Source organism: Taudactylus pleione, unplaced genomic scaffold (assembly GCF_031769625.1).
Source record: "Taudactylus pleione unplaced genomic scaffold, aTauple2 ptg000699l, whole genome shotgun sequence".
Classification (NCBI taxonomy): Eukaryota; Metazoa; Chordata; class Amphibia; order Anura; family Myobatrachidae; genus Taudactylus; species Taudactylus pleione.
Genome location: NW_028285101.1, coordinates 2,843,197 through 2,868,686, shown reverse-complemented (window position 1 = coordinate 2,868,686; position 25,490 = coordinate 2,843,197). Strand labels below are relative to the sequence as shown.

The window sequence follows — 25,490 nt, the reverse complement described above, 5'->3', positions numbered from 1 at the left end:
GCCCCTTATTGCCCCCCTGCATGCATAACTAAGCTGCTAACATTTTACAAGGTACATTTTGGTGTTTTAACTCTCTACGGTCCATAAGTTGAGAATGCATGTTGCGATCTTCACCCCGATGATACCAGGAAGCTGTGGATAAAGTGCAGATCAGTATAACACCTAACATGGCTTACTTATCATGTATTAAACCTTATATACCAAATAGTCTTTATTTCACAGCATTTGTAATAAATGAATAAAACTTGGATCTTTTACTTTATAGCTATGGAACCTTTTGTGTAAGTGTGCATTATGTAAGTATTAGGGATATGAAAAAAGACGCTACTTTGCTATGTGATTGCGCATGCATGCAGCTACTAAACAGCGTTCGCATGTAGGCTATTATGTATTTACTAATGTGCGACATATTAACAGCGCAACTGTGTGTATTAATGTGCGTATGAGGTATGGTAAAATATGCGATCACATGATGCTAACAGTAGCATCGCCATATGTACTTAAGTGTGAGTTTAGCTAAAATGGCGCTGGGCGGTCATTCGCAAAATGGCGTCTTGCAGATTCTTGTTTCTAAAATGGAGTCTAGCTGCCATTCGCAAGATGGCGTCGCGCAAGCTAGTTTTTACGCTGATTCCGTCTCAGCCACTGATACAGCTTCGACACCCTTCAGAGAACAGCACACACAGGCTCTAACCAGAGTAGAAAGAGAAGTGGGAGGCCCGGTGCACAACTATGCAAGAAGACAAGTACATTAGAGTCTCTAGTTTGAGAAATAGACGCCTCACAAGTCCTCAACTGGCAGCTTCATTAAATGGTACCCACAAAACGCCAGTGTCAACGTATACAGTGAAGAGGCGACTCCGGGATGCTGGCCTTCTAGGCAGATTGGCAACGAAAAAGCCATGTCTGAGACTGGCCAATAAAAGGAAAAGATTAATATGGGCAAAAGAACACAGACATTGGACAGAGGAAGATTGGAAAAAAAGTGTTATGGACAGACTAATCGAAGTTTGAGGTGTTTGGATCACACAGAAGAACATTTGTGAGATGCAGAACAAGTGACAAGATCCTGGAAGAGTGCCTGATGCCACCTGTCAAGCATGGTGGAGGTAATGTGATGGTCTGAGGCTGCTTTGGTGCTGGTAAAGTGGGAGATTTGTACAAGGTAAAAGGGATTTTGAATAAGGAAGGCTATCACTCCATTTTGTAATGCCATGCCATACCCTGTGGACAGCGCTTGATTGGAGCCAATTTCCTCCTCCAACAGGACAATGACCCAAATGACACCTCCAAATTATTCAAGAACTAATTAGGGAAGAAGCAGGCAGCTGGTATTCTGTAAGTAATAATATCATTAATAATTAACAACATACAAGTGTACTTCATTTTCTGTATTAAAATACACACAATAGAGCTCATCCTGCAGGGGATTCAAACATGTGCCATAATCAGAAATTTGGTATTTGGTTTGTTCTGTTATGTAAAGTTGGCACTACATTGATTTAGGTCACACACCAAGAAAACGGAAGGCATTTCCTCTATTGACCAAGCCTTAGCTTAGCAGTTGTAGAGGAGTAGATAGTGTTCACTAGGGGTGAGCAGGTTCGGATTTCTGAAATCCGAACCCCCCCGATCCGAGTCAGGCTCGACTTTTCCCTCCTGACTCGGATCTGAAATCGAGGCAAAACGTCATCATCCCGCCTTCCGAGTCTCGCGGGTTTTGGATCCTATATAAGGTACCCGCGTCGGCGCCATTTTCTCACTCGGCTGTGGACAGTGAAGAGGGAGGGTGGGAGTTAGGGCTGTGTAGTGTAGTGTAGTGTAGTGTAGTGCTGCTGTTGTCCACTACTTCAAAGTCCATAGGGGCTGGCTGTGTTGTGCTGCTGTTGTTAATAGGGGCTGTGTCCACTACTTCAAAGTCCATAGGGGCTGGCTGGACTGTGTTGTGCAGTCAGTTCTCCATAGGGGCTGTGTCCACTCCAAAGTCCTGTGCAGTGTCCCAGTCCTAAAGGGGTGCTGTAGTGTTGTCCAGGGGGTGCTCTGTCCATCAGGGGTGCTCCCCCCAAGTGCTAAAAAAAATAATATATTTTCTGTGTTTGTGAATTGTGTGCGCAGTAGCCGCACGTGCATCAACAAGGTAGTGCCAAGCGTGCGCCTGTGTCATAAGTGACCAAGCCTTAGCTTAGCAGTTGTAGAGGAGTAGTTAGTGTTCACTGTAGGAATTTTTAGGACAAGGGTGCTCAACCAAGAGGAGGACACATCTGCGCACACTAAAGCAGAGCCTTAATCACCATTTTGGTCCCCTGTGTATATAATGAGCATTGGTGTTCCCCTACACATTGTAAAGTAGAGAGTACGTGCCAAAGAGACGTAGGGACGTGACCACTCAATAGTACCGCCAGTTCAACCTCAGTCACATTACATAGCAAAGTAGTGCCCCTTATTCACGTTACACCACACAGTAGTAGTTCCTTATCACACATTAGAGTCTATTCACAAAGCCTTGGAGAGAGATAAAATGGAGAAAGATAAGTCCCAGCCAATTAGCTCCTGTCAGTTTACAGGCTATGTTTAAAAAATGACAGGAGTTGATTGTCTGGGACTTCTCTTTATATTGTCTCTCGCCAAGGCTTAGTGAATAGACCCCATTATGCCACGCAGTAGTAGTGCATTATAAAACATTTTGCCACAAACAATAATGCCCCTTACTCATTATGCTGCACACTCATTATGCCACACACAGTAGTAATGCCCCTTACACATTATGCCACACACAGTAGTAACGCCCCTTACACATTATGCCACACACAGTAGTAATGCCTTTTTCACATTAGGCCACACACAGTAGTAATGCCCCTTACACATTATGCCACACACAGTAGTAATGCCCCTTACACATTATGCCACACACAGTAGTAATGCCTCTTACACATTATGCCACACACAGTAGTAATGCCTCTTACACATTAGGCCACACACAGTATGCCGCTTTCACATTAGGCCAAACACAGTAGTAATGCCTCTTTCACATTAGGCCACGCACAGTAGTAATGCCTCTTTCACATTAGGCCTCGCACAGTAGTAATGCCTCTTTCACATTAGGGCACACACAGTAGTAATGCCTCTTTCACATTAGGGCACACACAGTAGTAATGCCTCTTTCACATTAGGCCACACACAGTAGTAATGCCCCTTACACATTAGGCCACAAACAGTAGTAATGCCTCTTACACATTAGACCACACACAGTAGTAATGCCTTTTTTCACATTAGCCACACACAGTAGTAATGCCCCTTACACATTAGGCCACACACAGTAGTAATGCCCCTTACACATAAGGCCACACACACTAGTAATGCCTCTTTCACATTAGGCCACACACAGTAGTAATGCCTCTTTCACATTAGGGCACACACAGTAGTAATGCCTCTTTCACATTAGGCCACACACAGTAGTAATGCCCCTTACACATTAGGCCACACACAGTAGTAATGCCTCTTACACATTAGGCCACACACAGTAGTAATGCCCCTTACACATTAGGCCACACACAGTAGTAATGCCCCTTACACATTAGCCACACACAGTAGTAATGCCTTTTTTCACATTAGCCACACACAGTAGTAATGCCTCTTTCACATTAGGCCACACACAGTAGTAATGCCTCTTTCACATTAGGCCACACACAGTAGTAATGCCTCTTTCACATTAGGGCACACACAGTAGTAATGCCTCTTTCACATTAGGTCACACACAGTAGTAATGCCCCTTACACATTAGCCACACACAGTAGTAATGCCTTTTTTCACATTAGCCACACACAGTAGTAATGCCTCTTTCACATTAGGCCACACACAGTAGTAATGCCTCTTTCACATTAGGCCACACACAGTAGTAATGCCTCTTTCACATTAGGGCACACACAGTAGTAATGCCTCTTTCACATTAGGTCACACACAGTAGTAATGCCCCTTACACATTAGGCCACACACAGTAGTAATGCCCCTTACACATTAGGCCACACAGTTTTCAATGTCTGTTCAACTACAGCAACACCAACCTTTAATCTAGATAGATTTGAAGGCTGCCCCAACCAAGACCTACTTGGCCACGCTACGCCCCCTGCATCGCCTACCTACCAGAAAGTCAGCAACTATGCTCTTCCAGGGCCGGATTAAGGCTATGGGGGGCCCGGGGCACATCAGACAGGGGGCCCTATTACAGAGGTAGGCAGATGAATTCTCTCTCTCTCACTCTCTCCCTATATAAAATATGTATTTTGTTACCATATAATGTGTGTGTGTGTATGTTCTGCCGCAGATGCTCCCAGATGGTATTACTATACCCCTCACCCCACATAGTGAGCCTGATTCTGAGGTGGGTGCAGCTATGGTTACCGACGGGGGACGCATATTGGAATTGCACGGAGATCTATGCAATTTCAATAGGTGTTCCTGGACGGGGACTTAAATGGCGATGGGCGTGTTGGTGTCGGACGCAGTTCCACTGGCACCGCCGCAGACATTCTGAGCAACCATAAGGTTGCTCTAATGTCTGATGGTGCAGTTGATGTTCGATTGATGGTGCGTCTTCATGTGCGCATCGGCGGATTTGTTTTGTGGCCGGTGGGTGTCTCAATAAGATGCCTACCGACCGCGGCATTAGCATCAAGATGCTGTAGTGGCTGCGACTTCGTCGCAGCTGCTACTGCAGATCCATCCACCTCTGAATCAGGCAAAGTATTGCTACACCCCCACCCCATCACCCAGATGGCAATAATATACCATAAATAATATTACTGCACCCCCACCACCCAGAAGGCAGCAATATCCCCCCATAATATTACTGCACCACCACCCAGATGTCAGTAATATACCCCCCATAATATATCTGCACTCCCACCCCACCACCGAGATGGTAATATACTCCCCATAATATTAATACACCCCCCATCCCCTTAACAGTACCCCCACAGATAACATTAATGCACCCAACCCCCTGACTGTATTAACATACACGATACAACTTCTCATCCACTGTACTTACCTCAGCAGGAAGATCATGTGTCCTGGTCTCAGCAGACTGTCACTGCAGAGCTCAGAGGAGGAGAGAGACAGGCTGCCCTACACAGACAGGGGACTCGAGGGAGAGAAGAGGACTGGGTGGTGGGTGGAGATGAAGGCTAAACACAGGGTAGAGTGGGGGGGAAAGGGCAGGGCTTAACGGAGGCAAAGGGGCAGAGTCTCAGCCGTGAGGCCTCAGAGGAGAAAGAGGCTTGCTTACTTCAGCGCACTCACAGCCCTGCAGTGCGCACTGCATAGTTTACTGCATACAGGGGATAGAGTACTGCTCAACACAGAGCAGCAGCAGTGCTGGACCCGACCACAAAGTTTTCTACAGGTCCAGGAGGCCCCTTGTGAGAGGGGGGCCCGGGGTTACTTGCCCCCCCCATAATCCGGCTCTGTTGGTGGTGAAGCAAAGAGTGGCGTCCTGCGTCTCTGTCCTCCTGTAGTCTTACCGCAATAGGGTCCTGACGTGATGGCTTAGGCGTTTCAGCTATTCCCAACCCTCATCCCCCAGATAACACAGGATTTACCATTCCAAACAGATATATGCTCACCTGTCGTGTGCACAACAAACCTTCAATATCACATCACCAGCAGCCATACAGAAGAATGCACACCTGCAATGAGATTGCACCGCTGAGTAACAGGAATAGCGCCGCTGGGTGACCTGGATCTGCTAAGTCCCGCGGGCCGCGACTGCTGCCAGCTCCAGGTAAAAGAAGGAGGTCTCTTTGAAAGACATCCTTCATTTTTTTTTTGTTAGGCGCCGCCCTCAAGAGGCTGGCGCTCTAGGCAGCCTAGTGGTAGCGCCGGCCCTGACCCCTACATATACCTGCTTCACCAATACAACATCCTTCTCCCACAGCAGAGAACAGGCAGTATGATCGCGCTGACTAGCACCACACAGTATCACAAGATCTAGTACCCGGAAGTCACCACGGGACGAGGGGCACATAGGTGTCCTGCTGCCGTGTAACGTGGCATATGTATCACAATCCTCATTTTTAATGTGGATGAGATAAATATTTTTTGCATACATTCATTATATGAAAATATTTACTATGTTTCTCTTGCCAGGATACGGGCTCCGATAAGAGCCATCCTGGAGAAGAGCTGGGAGTAGTGTGATAGTGTACAGCTATCTCACTGATTCCTGGTTGGGGTCCCCGGCGCACACTGCGCCTCTTTAAAAAAGTAGCAAAATAATAACCCATAAACCTATCTGAAGATGGCCTACTTATCAAGGACAAGGGTAAATCTGGCAGCACAGCAGCCCCTATAGCCTATGGAGGCTGCATTTGCGAATGAAAATGGAGGGACAGCGGCAGATATGTTTTTAACCAACATACATTAACAAAAGGACAAAGGAGGCTAGGAGTGCTAAAATAACCAAAATGTAGTTTAATATCTCATTAAGATAATAATTGAAAAATAATGTTATAACCAATAAACATATAACAAACCCTTTGGGGCATGTACTAGAACATCTAAAAACAGCATATACTAGATATCCTTAACATATATAAGTGAAAAATAGAACTAAATTCAGTCCAATAAGGGAAATCCCAGAGAATAAATGAGAAACGCTGTGGCCACACTTGGTGAAAAAATTGTCAGATTAAATCCAATAGTTGGCTCAGTATATTAATCAATAGCAGCAGCAAGTGATCTGACTCAGAATTATAAGACAATATGGGAAGTCGATTGTTTTTATGAACCCAGATGAAAAAAAAAATTGAAGTGCATACGAATAATAGCAATGGTGAACAAATGCACAAATGTGCCTAGTTGATAGCTTGCATATTAGGAACAAAGTCAGGTTAAGCAATGGTATCTTAGTTCACAATCCACATCTGTGGATGTATACCTGTGTTCTAAATGTCTGTGGCTGGATAAACCCTCATAATGGAAAACACTGCCGGACAGTGTTCGGGGCTATACTTGGGGGATGCTACCAGCTGCACTGCATCCACCCATGGCCGGATCTTGGGGCACTGACCAGCGCGGTCGTACTAGGGCACCACCCAATAGAGGGCACACCCCTCTCAGCCATCCAGATTTCAGTGGTACAGTACTGTTTTTCGGACACTGTCCCGCTGTTCTATCCACAAGCCGAAGCTACTGACGGAGTGCTGGGCTCGCCCCCAGCCTGACGTTAAATGGTAGGCATACCTTATGGGCATGAACCAAATTATGTCATTCAGGGGGCGTTGCCCATGGTAATTATGCCACACACCCTTTTTCGCGAGCATGCTTCGAAGGGTTAACGGATGTCCCAGTTCCGTTCTGTTACAGGACGCAGCTCCTGCTAGAGCCAGCCCTGCATCCACCATTGGCTGTCCAAGGCTCCAAGCAAGCCCTGAAAGTGGAGCTGATGCTGGAGTAGAAGCTGTCACTACTCTCCTGATGGGTACAGGTGGGGCCGGATTAAGGGTCACATGGGCCTGGACCTGAAAATGATCAAAGGCCTATTGTTAGAGGCAGAGCACCTATGAGCAGTGCTGTGTGGGTGTGACCAGTGGCATGTGGGCGTGTACAGCCCCTACACTATCAGCCCCAAAGTTGACCTAAATATGTAGAAGTAGAAACCTTGTATAATTTTGTGAGGATACTAGAAATACAATTGTATTACTTTGTGGCCAACAATTTGGCCAGCTGGGCGACTGGTCATTATCATGCTGTCATGGTGATGGGCCTATTTTTATGTGGAGGACTGGAGCTGTAGTCCCATCCGCCCCATTGTTAATTTATCCCTAGGTACAGGAATGCACCTAGTAAGACAGACAGCTGGTGACTTTAGTCCTAGGTGGAATCAGACAAAACTCTCTAATAATGGAAATGAGATAATGTAGGATAAAAAACTTTTGTGTTAAAGGGCTCTATTTATTAACAATATTTTAACTAAAATAAAGTGAAAAAGGGTGTTTTCACACCCTTTTCACATTATTTTAGTTTCACCTGTAGTTACTATAGGGCAATTGGAGTAGAATTAGTAAAATTCTACTCCAACCCCTAGTATCACTTATTTTTAGTAAAGCAGATCGCATTTCCCATAATTGTAATGGGAAATGTGATCCGACCATAGTTACTAAAAATAAATTGTAAAAAAATAGCGGGGGAAGTCCTGTGATAATAATGCCACCTGGAGGTGGCGTTATCCAGGGTCTCCCCCGGTTACCGGGCTCCCACTCACGGGGAGAGCAGAGGCGGGAGCCGGTACCAGTAATCAGCTGTGTGGTCTAAACAGACCGCAAGCTGATTGCTGTAAAAAAAGAAAAAAAACATTTAAACATTTTTTTTTCACTTACCTGAATACAGGGACCGGTGATCGGGCCTCCGGTGATGGCTCCTCTCCGGTCAGCTGGTCTCCCACAGTGCACTGCGGCCCGGTCATCAGGTGATCGGGCCCCAGTGCACTATGGGAGATCACCTGATCGGGAAGCCCGGAGAAGATCACCGGAGGCCAGGAGGATGCAGGTAAGTGTAATGAAGGGAGGGGGGGTCCGCGAACGCGGGGGGCGGGGCTTAGCATCGGTGGGGGGTAGCAGCGATGGTGGGTCGGCGCATGCGCGGGCTCTTAGTCGCGTTTTTTTTTCCGAAAATACCGCGACTAGAGTGCGGATGGGATCCGCAGGGACAGAGCTTTATCGCAAGCTCTGTCCCTGCAAGGGATTTATAATAAATCCCTGTGATATTGCCTGAATTCGCAATGCGAATTCACTCGGTAATATCACACTACAATCCGCATTCAATATGCGGATTGTAGTAAATAGAGCCCATAGAGAGCCGTTGGAAATTATGCATAATTATTGATTACTAGCTGGAGTACCTGGCGTTGCCCGGGATTTTAAGAATATTTGTTTACAAAAATCAATTGAAATATTAAACACACAGTATAAATAACATAGTATAAAAAAGCATGCAAAATGGTATAAGGAAGTTTGTTTACATACAACCTCCGATCGCAAAGCGTATTTGGTATAGTCAGAGAGCTAAGAATGCTGGGTAAGCCTGCTAAAGCTATCTTCCATAATAAACATTAAGATCATGACAACACAAAATGCTCGCTTCGAGGCCCTACCCAAATGCTGTGAGGCCCCACAATGAAGAGTATTCAATTAGAGGTGATATGTCGGGAAATTTTCGCCTCATTTGCCTGTTTCAGAAGCAAATTCATTCCGTGAGCGTCCCCGCTTTTCGCCTAATTCAATTGCAAAACAGGCGAAAATGGAAATAGGCGAATGCGGATCAGGCGAAAAGTACTGAAAGAATTGGGGAAATCAGTCTGTACCCCAGAAAAAGATACACTAACATAGGGAATCAATGTAGATGTGTACTAATAGCCCTAATAAGACTATTTTGGGTACTTAAGTTGTGTAAATTGCTTGCTATTAGTGTCTTTGTCAAAGTGGTGAAGAATGGCATAAATAAGTATTTTTTTGGTGAAAATAAGTAGTCCAGTCAAATTTGGGGTACTTGAAAATGGGTGCTAGCATATTTTTATGTCTCTAAAGTGAACTTTTTAAAAACATGTAAAATCCACCTGCTGCATGCACCTGCAATCCCAAAAACATCTGACCCATACTTGGGGACCCCCAAGAAGTCTATTTCGCTACTTTTTATGTTTATCCCCCCACTTTTTAAATTTTCACCCCAAAAATGACATTTCTTTTTTGGGGTACTCTTTTTTTTGTAGATTTGTCCTTTGAGGGGCTGTCCCAAGGGTTCCGAGTTGTTTCCCCACGTTTGCACCCCAAAATAAAGATTTTGCACATCTTTTCACCTGCTATTGATTGGAGAATCTTTTTTGCTGAATTTAGTGCATCGAGTTTCTGCTTAGGCAAAATTGTCCTGGAATTAAATTAGGAGAAAAGAATTTAGGCAAGATTTTCACTAAAATAAACCAAGTGAAAAAGGCTTTTCGTCTCTAACTGAATTCCCCTCAATGAGCATACAGCCAAAATTGTGTTTTTTAATTAATAAAAAATTAACAGTAATTCATTTCGATTTACAATTTTTTTAGTTGCCTCCGCCGTGTTTTAATACGCTCATATGTAAAATTTCACAATCTTAACTTGTAAACTGTGGATTTGTATAGAAAGACAGAAGGACAAATTTTCGCTTTTATATAATAGATAATGCACACACACTTATATCTGCGTATAGCTGTGAGACAATGCTGTCATTCCTTATGTGATCTCTTCTGTGCTCTGCAGCTACAACCTACCTCTGTGACTCTGGCTGTTATACATATATGTATACATACCTATGCCCATATACATATATAATGCTAACACACTTATATATGTGTATGGCTGTGAGACAATGCTGTCATTCCTTATGTGATCTCTTCTGTGCTCTGCAGCTACAACCTACCTCTGTGACTCTGGCTGTTATACATATATGTATACATACCTATGCCAATACATATATAATAAATAATGCTAACACACTTATATCTGTGTATAGCTGTGAGACAATGCTGTCATTCCTTATGTGATCTCTTCTGTGCTTTGCAGCTACAACCTACCTCTGGGACTCTGGCTGTTATACCTATATATATATACATACCTATGCCCATATACATATATAATATGAGATATGGTAAGAACTTACCCTTGTTATCTCTATTTCTACGAAGTCCATAGGGTTCCACAGGATACCTTGGGGTATAGGTGTGACGTCAGTCGCAGGGCACCAAAGAGTTAAGCTTTCAGCCTCCCAGGATGCACTAGGTCCCCCTCCTATACCCCGCCCCCGAGCCAAGGCATCTCAGTTAGTTACCAAGCCATAGGCCGGAGGAGGAGAAAAAAGAGAGAGAACAAAGATCTGGACACATACAAGAATCACATTCTCACCAGAGGGAGACGGAAAAACCGGTGACCAGAGCATCTGGTCACCATCTGCAGCACAGGTGCGACAGGGCGGGAGTCCTGTGGAACCCTATGGACTTCGTAGAAATAGAGATAACAAGGGTAAGTTCTTACCATATCTCATATTTTCTACTTCAGGGTCCATAGGGTATCCACAGGATACCTTGGGGATGTCCCAAAGCAGTATCCTTTAAGGGTGGGGACACTCCTGTGCAGAAAGGAGAATCCGCCGCCCGAAGTAAGCATCCTGAGAGGCGAAGGTGTCAAACCTGTAATACCTCACGAAGGTATGGACAGAGGACCACGTAGCAGCCTTGCAGATCTGGACTGCAGAGGCACCACGTCGAGCTGCCCACGAAGGACCCACAGACCTAGTGGAATGAGCCTTCAGAGAAGGAGGAACCAGTAGGCCTTCATGAAGATAAGCTTCAGAAATAGCCATACGGATCCAGGCTGCCAAAGTTTGCTTTGAAGCAGGCCAACTCTTTTTACGGAAGCCATAGAGGACAAACAAAGCGTCCGACTTCCTAAATGAAGAAGTGCGGTCAACATAAGTCCTTAAGGCCCGCACAACATCCAAAGAGGCCTCACCCACAGAAAGACCCGGTGAGTTAAAGGCCGGAACAACGATTTCCTCGTTAACATGAAACTGGGAAACAACTTTGGGAAGAAACTCAGGCCGAGTGCGGAGTACTGCCCTGTTCCCATGAAAAACCAAGAAAGGGGGTCTACAAGAAAGAGCCCCTAACTCAGAAACACGTCTGGCCGAAGCAATAGCCAGAAGGAAAACAGTCTTAGCTGTTAGCCATTTAAGATCCACTGATCCCAGTGGTTCAAACGGCGGTCCTTGGAGAGCCCTCAGGACCACAGCCAAATCCCAAGGCGCCACAGGTGGAACAAAGGGCGGCTGAATGCGGACAACACCTTGCATAAAGGTGCGCACATCCAGGATTGTAGCAATCCTACGGTGAAACCATACAGACAGGGCCGAAACCTGTACCTTCAAAGAAGCAAGGCGAAGCCCATGATCTAGTCCCGCTTGCAGGAAGGCGAGAATCCGAGACAGACGAAACTCCCGAGGTGCATAACCTCTCGGTCGACACCACTGGAAGAACGTATGCCACACGCGATGGTATATCCTCGCGGAAGCCGGTTTCCGAGCTCGCAACATGGTACGCACCACAGAGCTGGAAAACCCCCGGGACCTCAGCATGGCCGTCTCAACAGCCACACCATCAAAGACAGCCGAGTCAGGTCCGGGTGAAGACAGGGACCCTGTGACAGAAGGTCCGGTCGTAGCGGCAACCGCAGAGGACTGTCCACAGACAGACCTTGAAGGTCTGAGAACCAGTGCCATCTGGGCCATGCGGGAGCTATCAACAGGAGCATCCCTCCTTCCTGTTTGAATTTCCGGATTACCCGTGGAAGAAGGGAGGCCGGAGGGAACAGGTATGCGAACCGCAACGTCCACCGGACGGACAGAGCATCCACCAGAGACGCCCCATCTGGCTTGGGGGCCGGACGTCTGGTACTCCATGCCTGCTTCCGGGGCTTGACCGATTTCCTAGGGCCAGCCTGACGAGGAAACGACTGTGGTTTGGGCCTGCCCTGGGCCCTAGATGACCGAAAGGACGATGGTCCAGAACCAGAAGGAGCAGCGGCCGACAAGCCGATTTGGCTGCCGCCAGCGTGGCCACAATCTTATCCAGATCCGGACCGAAGAGAACTTCTCCGGTAAACGGCAACGCTTCCAGACCCTTCTTGGAATCTGCGTCCGCCTTCCAGGATCGCAGCCACAAGGTGCGACGAGCAGCTACCGCTGCTGAAGAAATTCTAGACACCAGAGTACTAATGTCTAGAGCCGCCTCGTTGATGTAGGTAGCCGAATCACGGAGATTGCCAATCAACTCCGCCTGTTCTGCCGGACAGTCGGAATCAAAAGAAGCCTCTAATGAATCCGCCCAGCGCTCCATCGCTCTGACAACCCAGCAAATGGCCATAGCCGGCCGTGCTGCCCCCCCCGCAAGGGAATAAGCGGACCTTAAGGGAGGACATGGATGGCATCGGCAATGTGGCACTACGGACAAGACGGGTCACGTGAGAATCCACCTGTGGAGGGATTCCCACTTAGCAAAATAATTATCCGCGAACGGATAAGCCACCGCCAGGCGTCTCTGCGGCTGGTATCTTTAGCCAGGCTGTTTCCACGCCTCCTCTAAATGGTCCACCAACTGACCCGAAAGAGGAAAGACTGCGGCATCGCCCTTCACATCTTTGAAAAAGGCATACTTAGACTTAGCCGCTGGGGGAACTTCGTCCTCAATCACCAAGGCTGTGCGGACCGCCCGAATAAGTCCAGGAATATATACTTTGGACTTAGCATCAGCGTCCTTAGTATGGAGAGGTTCCTGATCATAAGGATCCAGAATCTCCCCATCATCAGACGTCCCTTCGTCATCCTCATAAGGAGCGGACAGAGACGCCACCGGCCGTTTATGAGGCCGCATCACAGACTCCCCTTGCAACACATCCGACAAGTGCTGTACAGAACTCGTCAGGGAGTTAACCCACGCTGGCTCCTGAGAAACCGGGAGCAGGGAAATAGGGAGACTGTGGGGTACCACCAATTGTCGTGGGAAACCCTGCATGGGTGACGACACCACAGACTGCAGGGACAAACCCATCGGAGTAAATGCGGGCTGCGGAGCTAACTGGCCCACTAAAGCTGTTAGCGCCTGAGCGAAACAAGCCCAGGGCGGCTCCTGTACCGGTGCTGTAACCGTAAGAGGCCGCGCCATGGACAAACACTGCCGGCAAAGGCCCTCCGCGCTACCCTCCCCCTCCGCTAACGGTACTTTACACGAGGTACACTGTAGCCGGAGGGGAAAATCACTTTCAGACATGATGGCACCACGTATGTGACCCCTCTCACCAATTATATATTAAATAGGCAAGAGACCACCCTGCAGGACCGCACCGCAAGGGCTTAGCAGAAAGAACAGGGACAGTAATAAAGCTGACAGTCTTGAAAAGAAAAGTTACAGGCAGCAGCGCTAGCACAGTCACATACAATGCAACGAAAATCAATTCCTGCACTAACAGCACTGATCACTCAACTACACAGACACAGGGCCTGGTAGGACGCAGCGCTGCATACACAGACCTGACCACAGCGGAGGAGAGGTATGCGGGGGGACCAAGACCACGATGCTTCCAATGCAGGCTTCCAGCAGCGTTCACCATGCTTCAGAAAAGATGGCCGCCGAGGAGCAGAGAGAAGGCTGGCCTGAGGGAGGAGCGCTGACACAGGGCCAGTCAGCACAGTGCAGAGAGGGCTGTGTGCAGCGGGGGAGGCGCCTGCTGTGAGACAGGGAAGGTGCGCTCCCCTGGCATGCATTTAACCCCTGGGACGCTGCAGCGCTACCGCTCTGCTGCGGTCCGCTGTCCCAGGGGGTAGTGGAAGCGCAGGTTGGTCGCCTGGCTCCACGCTGCAGCCAGTCCCCAGGGAGCCCCCTGCCTGGGGACTAAGGACCATGTGATCAGCGGGGACCCACCGTGGGACCCCGCTGCTTACCTCTGTCCCCCTTGAATCCGGCCATGGTCCGGAACATCTGGGGTCACCGCTAGCTGTGACCCCAGATGCCCACCAGCATCCCCGGATCAGTAACGGCGTTCTGGTACCGGCGGGGTGTAGGGAAGACAGCATGGACGTCAGGACTGACTGTCCATGCTGTTCATCCAGATGTGCAGCCACAGCTGCATGAAGAAAAAGCTTCAGGGGCTCTTCTAGCGCCCACTCCAACAGGTGCACCCGACTCCGGCCGGGCACCAAACTAAACTGAGCCTTGGCTCGGGGGCGGGGTATAGGAGGGGGACCTAGTGCATTCTGGGAGGCTGAAAGCTTAACTCTTTGGTGCCCTGCGACTGACGTCACACCTATACCGCAAGGTATCCTGTGGATACCCTATGGACCCCGAAGTGGAAAATATATAATGCACACACTTATATATGTGTATGGCTTTGAGACAATGTTGCCATTCCTTATCTGACCTCTCCTATCCTCTGCAGCTGCAACCTACCTCTGTGACTCTGGCTGTTATACATATATGTATACATACCTATGCCCATATACATATATAATATATAATGCTAACATTGTGTATGGCTCTGAGACAATGCTGCCATTCCTTATGTGATCTCTTCTGTGCTTTGCAGCTACAACCTACCTCTAGGACTCTGGCTGTTATACATATATGTATACATACCTATGCCCATATACATATATAATATATAATGCACACACTTATATCTGCGTATGGCTGTGAGACAATGCTGCCATTCCTTACGTGATCTCTTCTGTGCTTTGCAGCTACAACCTACCTCTGTGACTCTGGGTATTATACATATATGTATACATACCTATGCCCATATACATATATAACACACACTTATACCGGCGTATGGCTGTGAGACAATGCTGTCATTCCTTATCTGACTCTCTCCTGTGCTCTGCAGCTACCACCTACCTATGAGACTCTGGGTGTTTCATTTCTGACTACTTTCCCTCAAACATCTCCAAGTTATACCAGTGATAAATCATCCTCCATTCACCTTTGTAGAGGTATCAAGCTGTGATGGATGCTTGCAACTCACAACACGTACTGTATGCTACACTTGCTCACACATACACACACAGCCCCAGCCTCAAAAACATTGGGCCTGATTTAGCATTGTGTGCAAAGCTAAACGCAGATTCCCGATTATCAGGAATCTGCACGTGTGCTGAACTCATTCTGCACATGTGCAGAACAGGTCCTACGTGATTGCCTCTACCTGATTGTAAATGCGGAAGCATTTACGGGGCGATGCAGGGGCGGGGATGGCCGGTGTTCCCGGAAACAGGGGCGCGGCATCCCCGTTTTCCGGGAGTTCCAGGGCCAGGATCTGCATCCACAGATGCAGTTACCTGGCCTCACAAGCTGGCCAGTCTGAGTAAGCTAAAGTCTACTCAGCCGGCTGGTGCTGTCCACCATCACGACCGATGATCACGATGGTTATCCCAGCCTGCGACCTCAGTTGCAGCTGGGATCGCAAATGCAGCAGAGGGTGTCAAACACCTCCTGTTGCATTTGCATATTAGCAAGGAAGGAATTGCAGAGTTGCTTGCATGCAGCTTTGTAATTCCATCCTTAATTGAATCACCGCCATTGTTACTATCACACACTTGCTGCATTTCTACAACATACTAACATCAGTTCCCCTCATTAGCCTGGCTGTACCTATCTGCATGTGTATTCCCAAATTCCAATGTGGTTTGCTTTATTCTGCCCCTGCTTATATAGGCACCCACTCTATGGGGAGGGGCAGCTACTGATTTACCCTTCCCCATATTCTCTTCCATACCCACCATTTGCCCGTATGTCTATTATGCTCCAATCTAATTCCGTCACCTATGAGCCTTCCTCCTTTCCTTAATGCTGCTCCAAGCTTAGAGAGCACATTAGTGTATGCCCTCACCACTATGTGTCGCTGTTTCCTTTCTTTTCATAGTCTGCTCCAGCAGACCGAGGCTGCCTCTTATCTCTCCCTTCTCTGGACCAAAGCATTCCACTCTGTCTCTGTCTTTGGTCTCTTCTAAAGGTGGGTACACACTCTACAGATGTATCTGCAGATGATGGTCGTTCATACACACTGAAAGGCCATCATCTGCTTCTGCCCACGGGTCCCTGCGGACGGGGGGCGGGTCTGGACGCGTCCAGCCCCCCTCTCCGAGGCTGCCGCTGTGTGTGTACGGGTGGTCTGCAGACAATTGTGAGCATTGGCTGTGCAGCACAGCCAATGAGATATGTCTGTGAACGACGTTGTTCACAGACATATCGCGGGTACAAACTGGCCGGCACGCAGCAGATATATTGGCCGATCAATTGATCAGCCAATATATCTGTCAGTGTGTACCCAGCTTAAGGGGACTCTCTTTTCTCCCCTCTTCTCTCTGGAGATCTCCCCAGGAGGAATCCATCACTCTGCCCCATCTCTCTAGGAACTGCCTGCACATCCCCCCATCTTGGTCTCTTTTTTTTGTCCCTGGCTGTTCCCTTTTCTCTCCTGTATTCTGGGTCTCCTGAAACTAGAGCACAGTCATGCAAAAGGGTTTGTGAATGAATATCTTCAGGTCTCCCCACCAATTCGCCATCTAACTGTAGCCATAAATGTCAGGCCAGCATGGGAGATGTCGTTTTTCTACACTTTCATTGTGTTCTGTCTCACATGCGCTGCCGGAGCAACATACAGATGTGTCCACATACATTTATCCTCTGTGCGCTACAAGTCACGTTACACATAACGGGTGAGCGCCGTGTGACTTCCTAGTGCCAAGCGTCTTTTGTGCTTAATGCACAAGGAGGCTAGATGTATGAGGAAACATCTGTATATATGGGTCACTGTCCTACTATAAAGATATTTTAGAAGGGATGAGCTTATAGAGAGGGATTCTCCACTTTGACTCATCCTTTAATCCATGGTTTATCCTCCTGAAAGTAGCAGAGTCTTATTAAACTATTACTCAGCATCCATTGCAGAATGGTACAATTAGCAGAATATGCTGACAGATAATCAGCATAGACGGGTGGACACTTGCAGTAGCAGGCTGCCACGGCCATACAGAAAGGTGACCACGGATGTGTGCAATTAGAATGAGGCTCAGAGTGTGTATTAGACTACGTGATATATATGGCAAAGATTAGATGCCAGAGGAATGTGTAATTTCCATCTGCACCAGGTTGGCTGATAAATGTTGTTGTGTGAGGGGAAATAACGTGTTGCTGCCTGTGAGACTGGGCTGCTGTATTCCTGAAAAGCAAATAAAAAACTCTCACTTACAGCTTCATGGGATTTTATTGTAGCCAGTAAGATGTAATGAAGGTGTTGCTGGCGTGTGGTACTGCTAGTAGCAGTGTGATGTTACTGATGACTGCTATACTCATTATAGCTATATATGGTCACTCTCCAGCCAGAGCGTGCCTTGGTTACAAGGGTCACCCTATTCCTCAGCCGAGGGGCCTGACTGCTGCCTGAGCTGTGCTGGTCCTGTCACTCAGCGTCCGGTGTTGGTCTCAGCTACGTGGCACAGCTGGTAGTGGGCACAGGAGTGGTGCATGTGATCCATCCTGTTTCACAACTAAATGGAATAAAACTTTTTTTAATAACCTTATAATATAATAATGCCAGATTTCTTTAACTATTCTTATAAAGATGATTCACAAAATGACAAATAGCAGATTATAATAATCACATCTCAAAGGTCCTTCCTAAAGATCATCTACACTATTACTATTACTCTCCAAGATGCTTGGCAACCCCCAGGATCTCCCTACATTAGTGCATAGATGCCATGTGCATATGCACAGCATCTATTCTACCTCATCTTGCCTGGAGCAGTGATTTCTGCTCCCCCCAACTTCCCTCCCACTGCAGCCCACAGGTAGGACAGCAAGATAGTCCCAGAAAAATGGGACTGTCCCATGGATGCGGGACAGTTGGGAGATACAGACAGGCAGCACATTGCTCACCAATAAAAGCATGCAGCAGCGAGAGGGGTAGATGCAGGGTGTTAGGTGACTGGCAGGAGAAACAGGGTGACAGCCCCCAGAAAGTAAGCTCTGGGGATGAGGTTTTAGCTAGAGAATTATCCTGTAAATGGAAAACAAATTTCTCACTGGACTAGAATGGAAATCCTGATTAATACTATGTGATGTCGCACTTATCCTTGGATAGTGGCAAGAAATATTTCAGTGCATACAGACAGATTGGGCCTACACAGCTGGTATCTGTCTGACAAAGCATACTTCATGGCTGATTCAGTTATACGTGAGCTGCCCCCTGCAGTGCTTGTTTCCAGCACATACTATACTCCAGAGGTAACCCACAGCTTAGGATAAACACACAGCATTGTCTTACCTGGGGAAGGGATCCCAACAGTAGGTCCTCCGTATGTTGGGAAAGGCAACTCGCACCCCTGACATGAGCGGGGAGTGTAATATTACTGCTGCACATTTGTAGCGGGTGGCCAGGTCAACTGCAGCTACAGTCCCAATACTCTGCCCATACAGGATAATATTTTCTGCAGGGACTCCGTATCTGTACAGATAAAGCAGATAATGTAGGACAATCTAATTGCATCACTTCTAATGTAGTTCCTTACATGATACTACTATATAAAGGCTTTATATATGAACTAGATAAGTGAATGGGTCACTAATAAGAACCTGCCAGTGATACACAGTATATGTGTGGAACAATACAAGACTACATAGGTTGTAGGACGAAGTGCATTTCATATGCAAGGAGTTCATTACACACCCGAGCCTGTGGGTGTCGGCCTCTGGACAAGAAGGGTCTAGTTGTTTAGTGAGGTAGTGTTGTGGGGTGGGGTTAGGTTTGGTTAGCCTATAGGATTGGTAGAGGATGGGTCAGTGCTATTTCAGAGTAAGCTGCTTGGCAGCCATTTTATAGAAATTTCTCTGGTCGGCTGTGATGTCCTCTTTAAAGGATGGATGGTGCATTGGAATGGAGTTATTGAGGAGTTAGTTGGAAGAAGTCAAGGTGCTGTAGATTAGGGTGGCGGTGCGGTTCTTAGCTGGGAACCACTGTTGGCGGGAAAGAAAGGTAGCAGTCGCCATCTGTCTTTGGAGCTTTAGGCGCTCTCCCTTCCAATACATGGCTTAGGCTGATTTTACCCTACTGGGGTCAGCGGCAACCACCTAACCAGGTGGGCCTCACGTCGTGTCATTGGGGTGGGAGGTGGATACCTTGGGCGTGGTAATGGGCTGGCTGCCCGCCTCCCATTTAGAAGATGGATGTGAGTATGCAGTTGGTGATGTTGCATTGTGGGGCCGTTCTTTCTGCGCCACCATGCTTTGTCTGTCTTTCTTCTTTTATTAGTTAATTCAGTTATACATTTAAATAGTTTAATTAGTTTGAAATCAAATAAAGCTGACCTTCCTCTCCCCTTATACAAGTCTCTGTCATTATGATTATGATTGATGATTTACCCTGCACTGTTAGGAGAGAAAACTCATCAGGCGATGGGGAGTTTAATACACATGTACCTAGTTACAGCAAGCAAGGACATCTAAGGAGCTGGGGGCAGCGTGTGTCCATTCACATCGGGAGGAAAACTCCCAAACATTGGGTGCCAGCAGCATGTTTTACATACAGAGGCAGAAAACAGAATGGGGCAGGGTCTGCTTGGGATTAGGTGGGAACAAGTTATAGTATTATTGTGAGACTGATGACTAGTGAAATAATATGACAAGGAGAGGAAAACATCCCAGTAATACAGGGCTTGGCAGAAGCCACAACCCGGCCACAGCTACTTTTGGGCATATTTTTCACATAATGATAAATGTCTGCTCACTGAGGAAACCAGTACTGTGTATTTGTCTGAAGACCCTATAAATGGTGTCAAACCCTAAGTGAACTCAACATCTTATCACAATAGTCAGGAAAAGTAGCAAAGTACATTTTGTGGTATAGTTCCAGGCCTGTACACATTGTGTTACTGGCAATAGATTTCCTATTGTGACTGTATTTACCTTGTACCAGGGCTGCACAAAACCCACTCACAGACCAAATACAGGCATCCTGGGGATTTGAGCCATAACCCCTTCATGCTGCTAGATTAGGGGTGGGCAATAAGCGGCCCTCCAGTTGTTGTTGAACTACAAATCCCATCATGCCTTGCAACAGTTTTAGCATGGCCAAATAGCAAAACTGTGGCAGGGCATGCTGGGATGTGTAGTTCTACATAAGCTGTGAGGCTGCTTATTGCCTATGCTAGATAGAAGGGGGGAGCCCAATGATGGAACATTTTCTTACAATACAATACATATAGCGCTTCACATTAGGCAGAAGAGCAGAGGAAAATGTCACCCTCTGCTTCTATAGTAGTTACACCCTTTGGCTAAGACACTATAATGCCATCAATAATATACCCACTGTCTCTATATAAGCAACCCCCAATACACCAATTACATTTATATAAGTATTTTATGTGTAAGTGGAATGTATAAATACACAATACACAGCATATACACTCACTCCATGTAGTAACTATTAGGGGTGAGCAGGTTCGGATTTCTGAAATCCGAACCCCCCCGATCCGAGGCCGATCCGAGTCAGGCTCGACTTTTCCCGCCTGACTCGGATCTGAAATCGAGGCAAAACGTCATCATCCCGCCTTCCGGGTCTCGCGGGTTTTGGATCCTATATAAGGTACCCGTGTCGGCGCCATTTTTTCACTCGGCTGTGGACAGTGAAGAGGGAGGGTAGGAGTTAGGGCTGGCTGGGCTGTGTAGTGTAGTGTAGTGCAGTGTAGTGTTGTTGTTGTTGTCCATAGGGGCTGTGTCCACTACTTCAAAGTCCATAGGGGCTGGCTGGGCTGTGTTGTGCAGTCAGTTGTCCATAGGGGCTGTGTCCACTCCAAAGTCCTGTGCAGTGTTCCAGTCGTGAAGGGGTGCTGTAGTGTTGTCCAGGGGGTGCTCTGTCCGTCAGGGGTGCTCCCCCCAAGTGCTAAAAAAAAAAATATTTTTTCTGTGTTTGTGAATTGTGTGCACTGTGGCTGCACGTGCATCAACAAAGGAGCAGCGCAAAGCGTGCGCCTGTGTCCCATTAGTAAAGGGCCAGCTGGCTTGTCCGTTAAAGGGTGCTGTAACCCCCAAAGTACACTCCAACCAAAAAAATATATATTTTTTGTGTTTGTGAATTGTGTGCGCAGTAGCCGCACGTGCATCAACAAAGTAGTGGCAAGCATGCGCCTGTGTCATAAGTAAAGGGCCGGCTGGCTTGACCGTTAAAGGGTGCTGTAACCCCCAAAGTACACTCCAAACCAAATAAAAAAATATTTTCTGTGTTTGTGAATTGTGTGCGCAGTAGCCGCACGTGCATCAACAAAGTAGTGCCAAGCGTGCGCCTGTGTCCCATAAATAAAGGGCCGGCTGGATTGACCGCTAAAGGGTGCTGTAACCCCAAAAGGGCACTCCAAACAAAATAAAACATTTTTTTCTGTGTTTGTGAATTGTGTGCACTGTGGCTGCATGTGCATCAACAAAGAAGCAGCACCAAGCGTGCGCCTGTGTCCCAAAAGTAAAAGGCCGGCTGGCTTGTCCGTTAAAGGGTGCTGTAACCCCCAAAGGGCACTCCAAACAAAATAAAAAAAAAATTTCTGTGTTTGTGAATTGTATGCACTGTGGCTGCACGTGCATCAACAAAGGAGCAGCTCCAAACGTGTGCCTGTGTCCCATAAGTAAAGGGCCGGCTGGCTCATTTCTTAAAGGGTGGTGTAACCCACAAAGGGCCTGATTCAGACCCACTCGCGAACGGCTGTCCGCTCGCAAGTGGGTCGATGTTATGCACTGAGCATGCGCACGACGGAGGGAGCTCCGTCGTGCGCATGCGCCAGACGCGACGAGGGAAGGAAAGTCCTTCGCTCGTTGTGTCCGATCAAAGGGGGCGTGCTGTCAATGTTGATTGACAGCACGCCCCCTTTGGTGGGCGTGCCGGGGGCGTGCCTCCCTGACGGGGGCGTTTCCACGGGAACGCCTCCCGTCAGAAGCCGGCCCACTGACATCACTAGTGATGTCAGTGGGAGTGATTTTGGCTCTGATAGAGCCAAAATCACTCCGGAGCTTGCGGTTGAAAACCTCAACCGCAGGCTCCGGCTCGCAATTTCGATGGTCGCGATGGTCTCGACCATCGCGGCCATCACAAAGCACGCTCGTATAGCCTGTGGGTGGTGACCCACAGCTATACGAGCGTCCAGGAGGACGCTCCATGAAAATGGAGCCCGGCCCTCATTCAGAGCGTGCGCTCTGCTCAGAGCGTACGGCTCTGAATGAGGGCCAAAGTGCACTAGTCTCCAACAAAAATAAAAAATTATTTTCTGTGTTTGTGTGCACCTTAGCCGCACGTATATATCAATATAACATAAATGGAGGACCAAACTTTCTCCGATAAAAATAAAATAGGGAAAGATCAAGAATCACTTCCTCCTAGTGCTGAAGCTGCTGCCACTAGTCATGACATAGACGATAACATGCCATCAACATCGTCTGCCAAGGCCGATGCCCAAAGTCATAGTAGAGGGCACATACAATCACAAATGACAAAGTTCAGGAAAATGACCTTGAAAAAAACATTTAAATCATCTGAAGAGAAACGTAAACTTGCCAATATGCCATTTACGACACGGAGTGGCAAGGAACGGCTAAGGTCTTTCCCTATGTTCATGACTAGTGGTTCAGCTTCACATGACGATGGAAGCCCTCCTCCCGCTAAAAAAATCAAACGAGTTAAGCTGGCAAAAGCACAGCGAAGAACTGTGCGTTCTAAGAAGATATCACAAATCCCCAAGGAGAGTCCAAGTGTGGTGGCGGTTGCGATGCCTGACCTTCCCAGCACTGGACGGGAAGAGGTGGCTCTTTCCACCATTTGCACGCCCCCTGCAAGTGCTGAAAGGAGCACCCACAGTCCACTTGCTGATATGCAAACTGAAGATGTCACTGTTGAAGTACAAAAGGATGAGGATACTGGTGTAGCTGGGGCTGAGGAGGAAGTTGGCGAGGAGGATTCTGATGGTGATGTGGTTTGTTTAAATCAGGCTCCGGGGGAGACAGTTGTTGTCCGTGGGATGAAAAAGCCCATCACGGTCATGCCTGGGCAGAAGACCAAACATTCCACCTCTTTGGTCTGGCAATATTTCTATCCAAATCCGGACAACAACTGTCTTGCCATATGTACCATATGTAAAGGTGAAATAAGTAGGGGTAGGGACGTTAACCACCTAGGAACATCCTCCCTTATACGGCACCTGCAGCGCGTTCATAAAAAGTTCCTGTCAAGTTCAGAAACTTTGGCTAAGACCGTAAGCAGTCCAGGGACACCTAAATCCCTTTTTCCTGTTTTATCCAAGGAATCGGTGGATGAGGACGACATCTTGCCTCCGTAGAGCCAGTTTGTGCAGGGACACATTAATTGCCAGCTTGTTTTGTGGGGGCCCAAATGAACCAATCATTTCAGCCACAGTCCTGTGGCAGACCCTGGCGCTGAAATGATTGGTTTGTTAAAGTGTGCATGTCCTATTTATACAACATAGAGGTGGGTGGGAGGGCCCAAGGACAATTCCATCTTGCGCCTCTTTTTTTTCTTTGCAGTATGTACTGTTTGGGGCCTAGTTTTTCAAACTGCCATCCTGTCTGCCACTGCAGTATCACTCCTAGATGGGCCACGTGTTTGTGCCGCCCACTCGTGTCGCTTAGCATAGTCATCCAGCTACCTCGGTGCAACCTTTTGGACTAAAAACAATATTGTGAGGTGTGAGGTGTTCAGAATAGACTGGAAATGAGTGGAAATGAAGGTTATTGAGGTTAATAATAGCATAGGAGCAGAAAAACCCACAAATTCTGTGTTTTTAGCTGTTTTTATGCTCTTTTTTTTTAAAAATACAGATCCACAACACAAAACCCCAAACCCAGAACCCAAAACACGGAAGGGTGATTTTGGCAAAACCAATCCAGATCCAAAACACGAAGAAAGATCCAGATCCAAAACACGAAAAGTGGCCGGTGCACACCCCTAGTAACTATACACATGTGCCTCTAGTGTAGCATATCCCCCGCATACATACTGCTCACCCATACAACACTCGCAGTGCATCAGGCAGAGGCAGTGTGAGGGCTGGAGGAGACCCATATACCCCATCTATACATACCGGGTCCTCAGGGCGTGCCAGGCAGCCTCTATGTCCGCATACATGTTCTTCTCACTCGGCTTGCCACTGCTTACACCATAGCCAGAATAGTCATACGAGAAAATGTTGCATTTTATGCTGGAGCCCAGGGCAATGTAGCGGCTGCACATCTGGCCTAGGTCAGCGGCATTGACGTGAGAAAAGAGCAGCGTGTACCGGCTCCCAGGGGCACAGCGGACATACATGCAGCCCAGGCTGTTTCCCCGCTTGGTGGTGCAGCGGAACACATCGATCATATCCAGCTCCCGCTGAGAGTACTGCCAGTTAGCCTTCTCTGACAGGTGCAGGCTGCATAGGGGAGGTAGGCAAACTGTGGGGTCCACCTGCTCATCCTGTGCCAGGTCTTGGGATGGAGAGGCCTCAATCTCCCGCAGAGTGTACGTAGGCTTCGGGGGATGAAAGGCCAATCTGGCGGTTATGCTGCCGCAAAGGGCTGAGAATATCCTCCTCATCCTCTGGCAGAGCAGTGGTGGTGGGTCCCTGTCCTAATATACTAATCCTAATAATAATATAATACTAATCTAATACTACTATTCCTAATGATAATATAACCCTAATCCTAACTATAATACTAATCCTAAATATAAGTCAAAATAAAATACTTAACACTAATAACTACACTAAAACTATAGCAACTAATCCTAAATGTAAGTCAAAATAAAATACTTAACACTAATAACTACAATAAAACTAATACTAATAAATAATATAATACTATGAACCCTACTCCTAACTATAATACTAAT

The 25,490-nt window shown here is 47.4% G+C and overlaps 1 protein-coding gene across 1 annotated transcript in view; it reads right to left on the bottom strand.

Annotated features, from left to right (window-relative positions):
- Positions 1-25,196, bottom strand: part of LOC148477703 (alpha/beta hydrolase domain-containing protein 17C-like) — a 32,254-nt gene extending 7,058 nt beyond the window's left edge. Inside the window, exons 1-2 of the mRNA XM_088456350.1 lie at positions 24,706-25,196; positions 18,897-19,076 (exon numbers count right to left, since the gene is read on the bottom strand). Coding sequence (XP_088312476.1) covers positions 18,897-19,076; positions 24,706-25,196 — 671 coding nt within the window. The remainder of the gene's footprint in view (positions 1-18,896; positions 19,077-24,705) is intronic.
- Between the last annotated feature and the right edge of the window lie 294 nt (positions 25,197-25,490).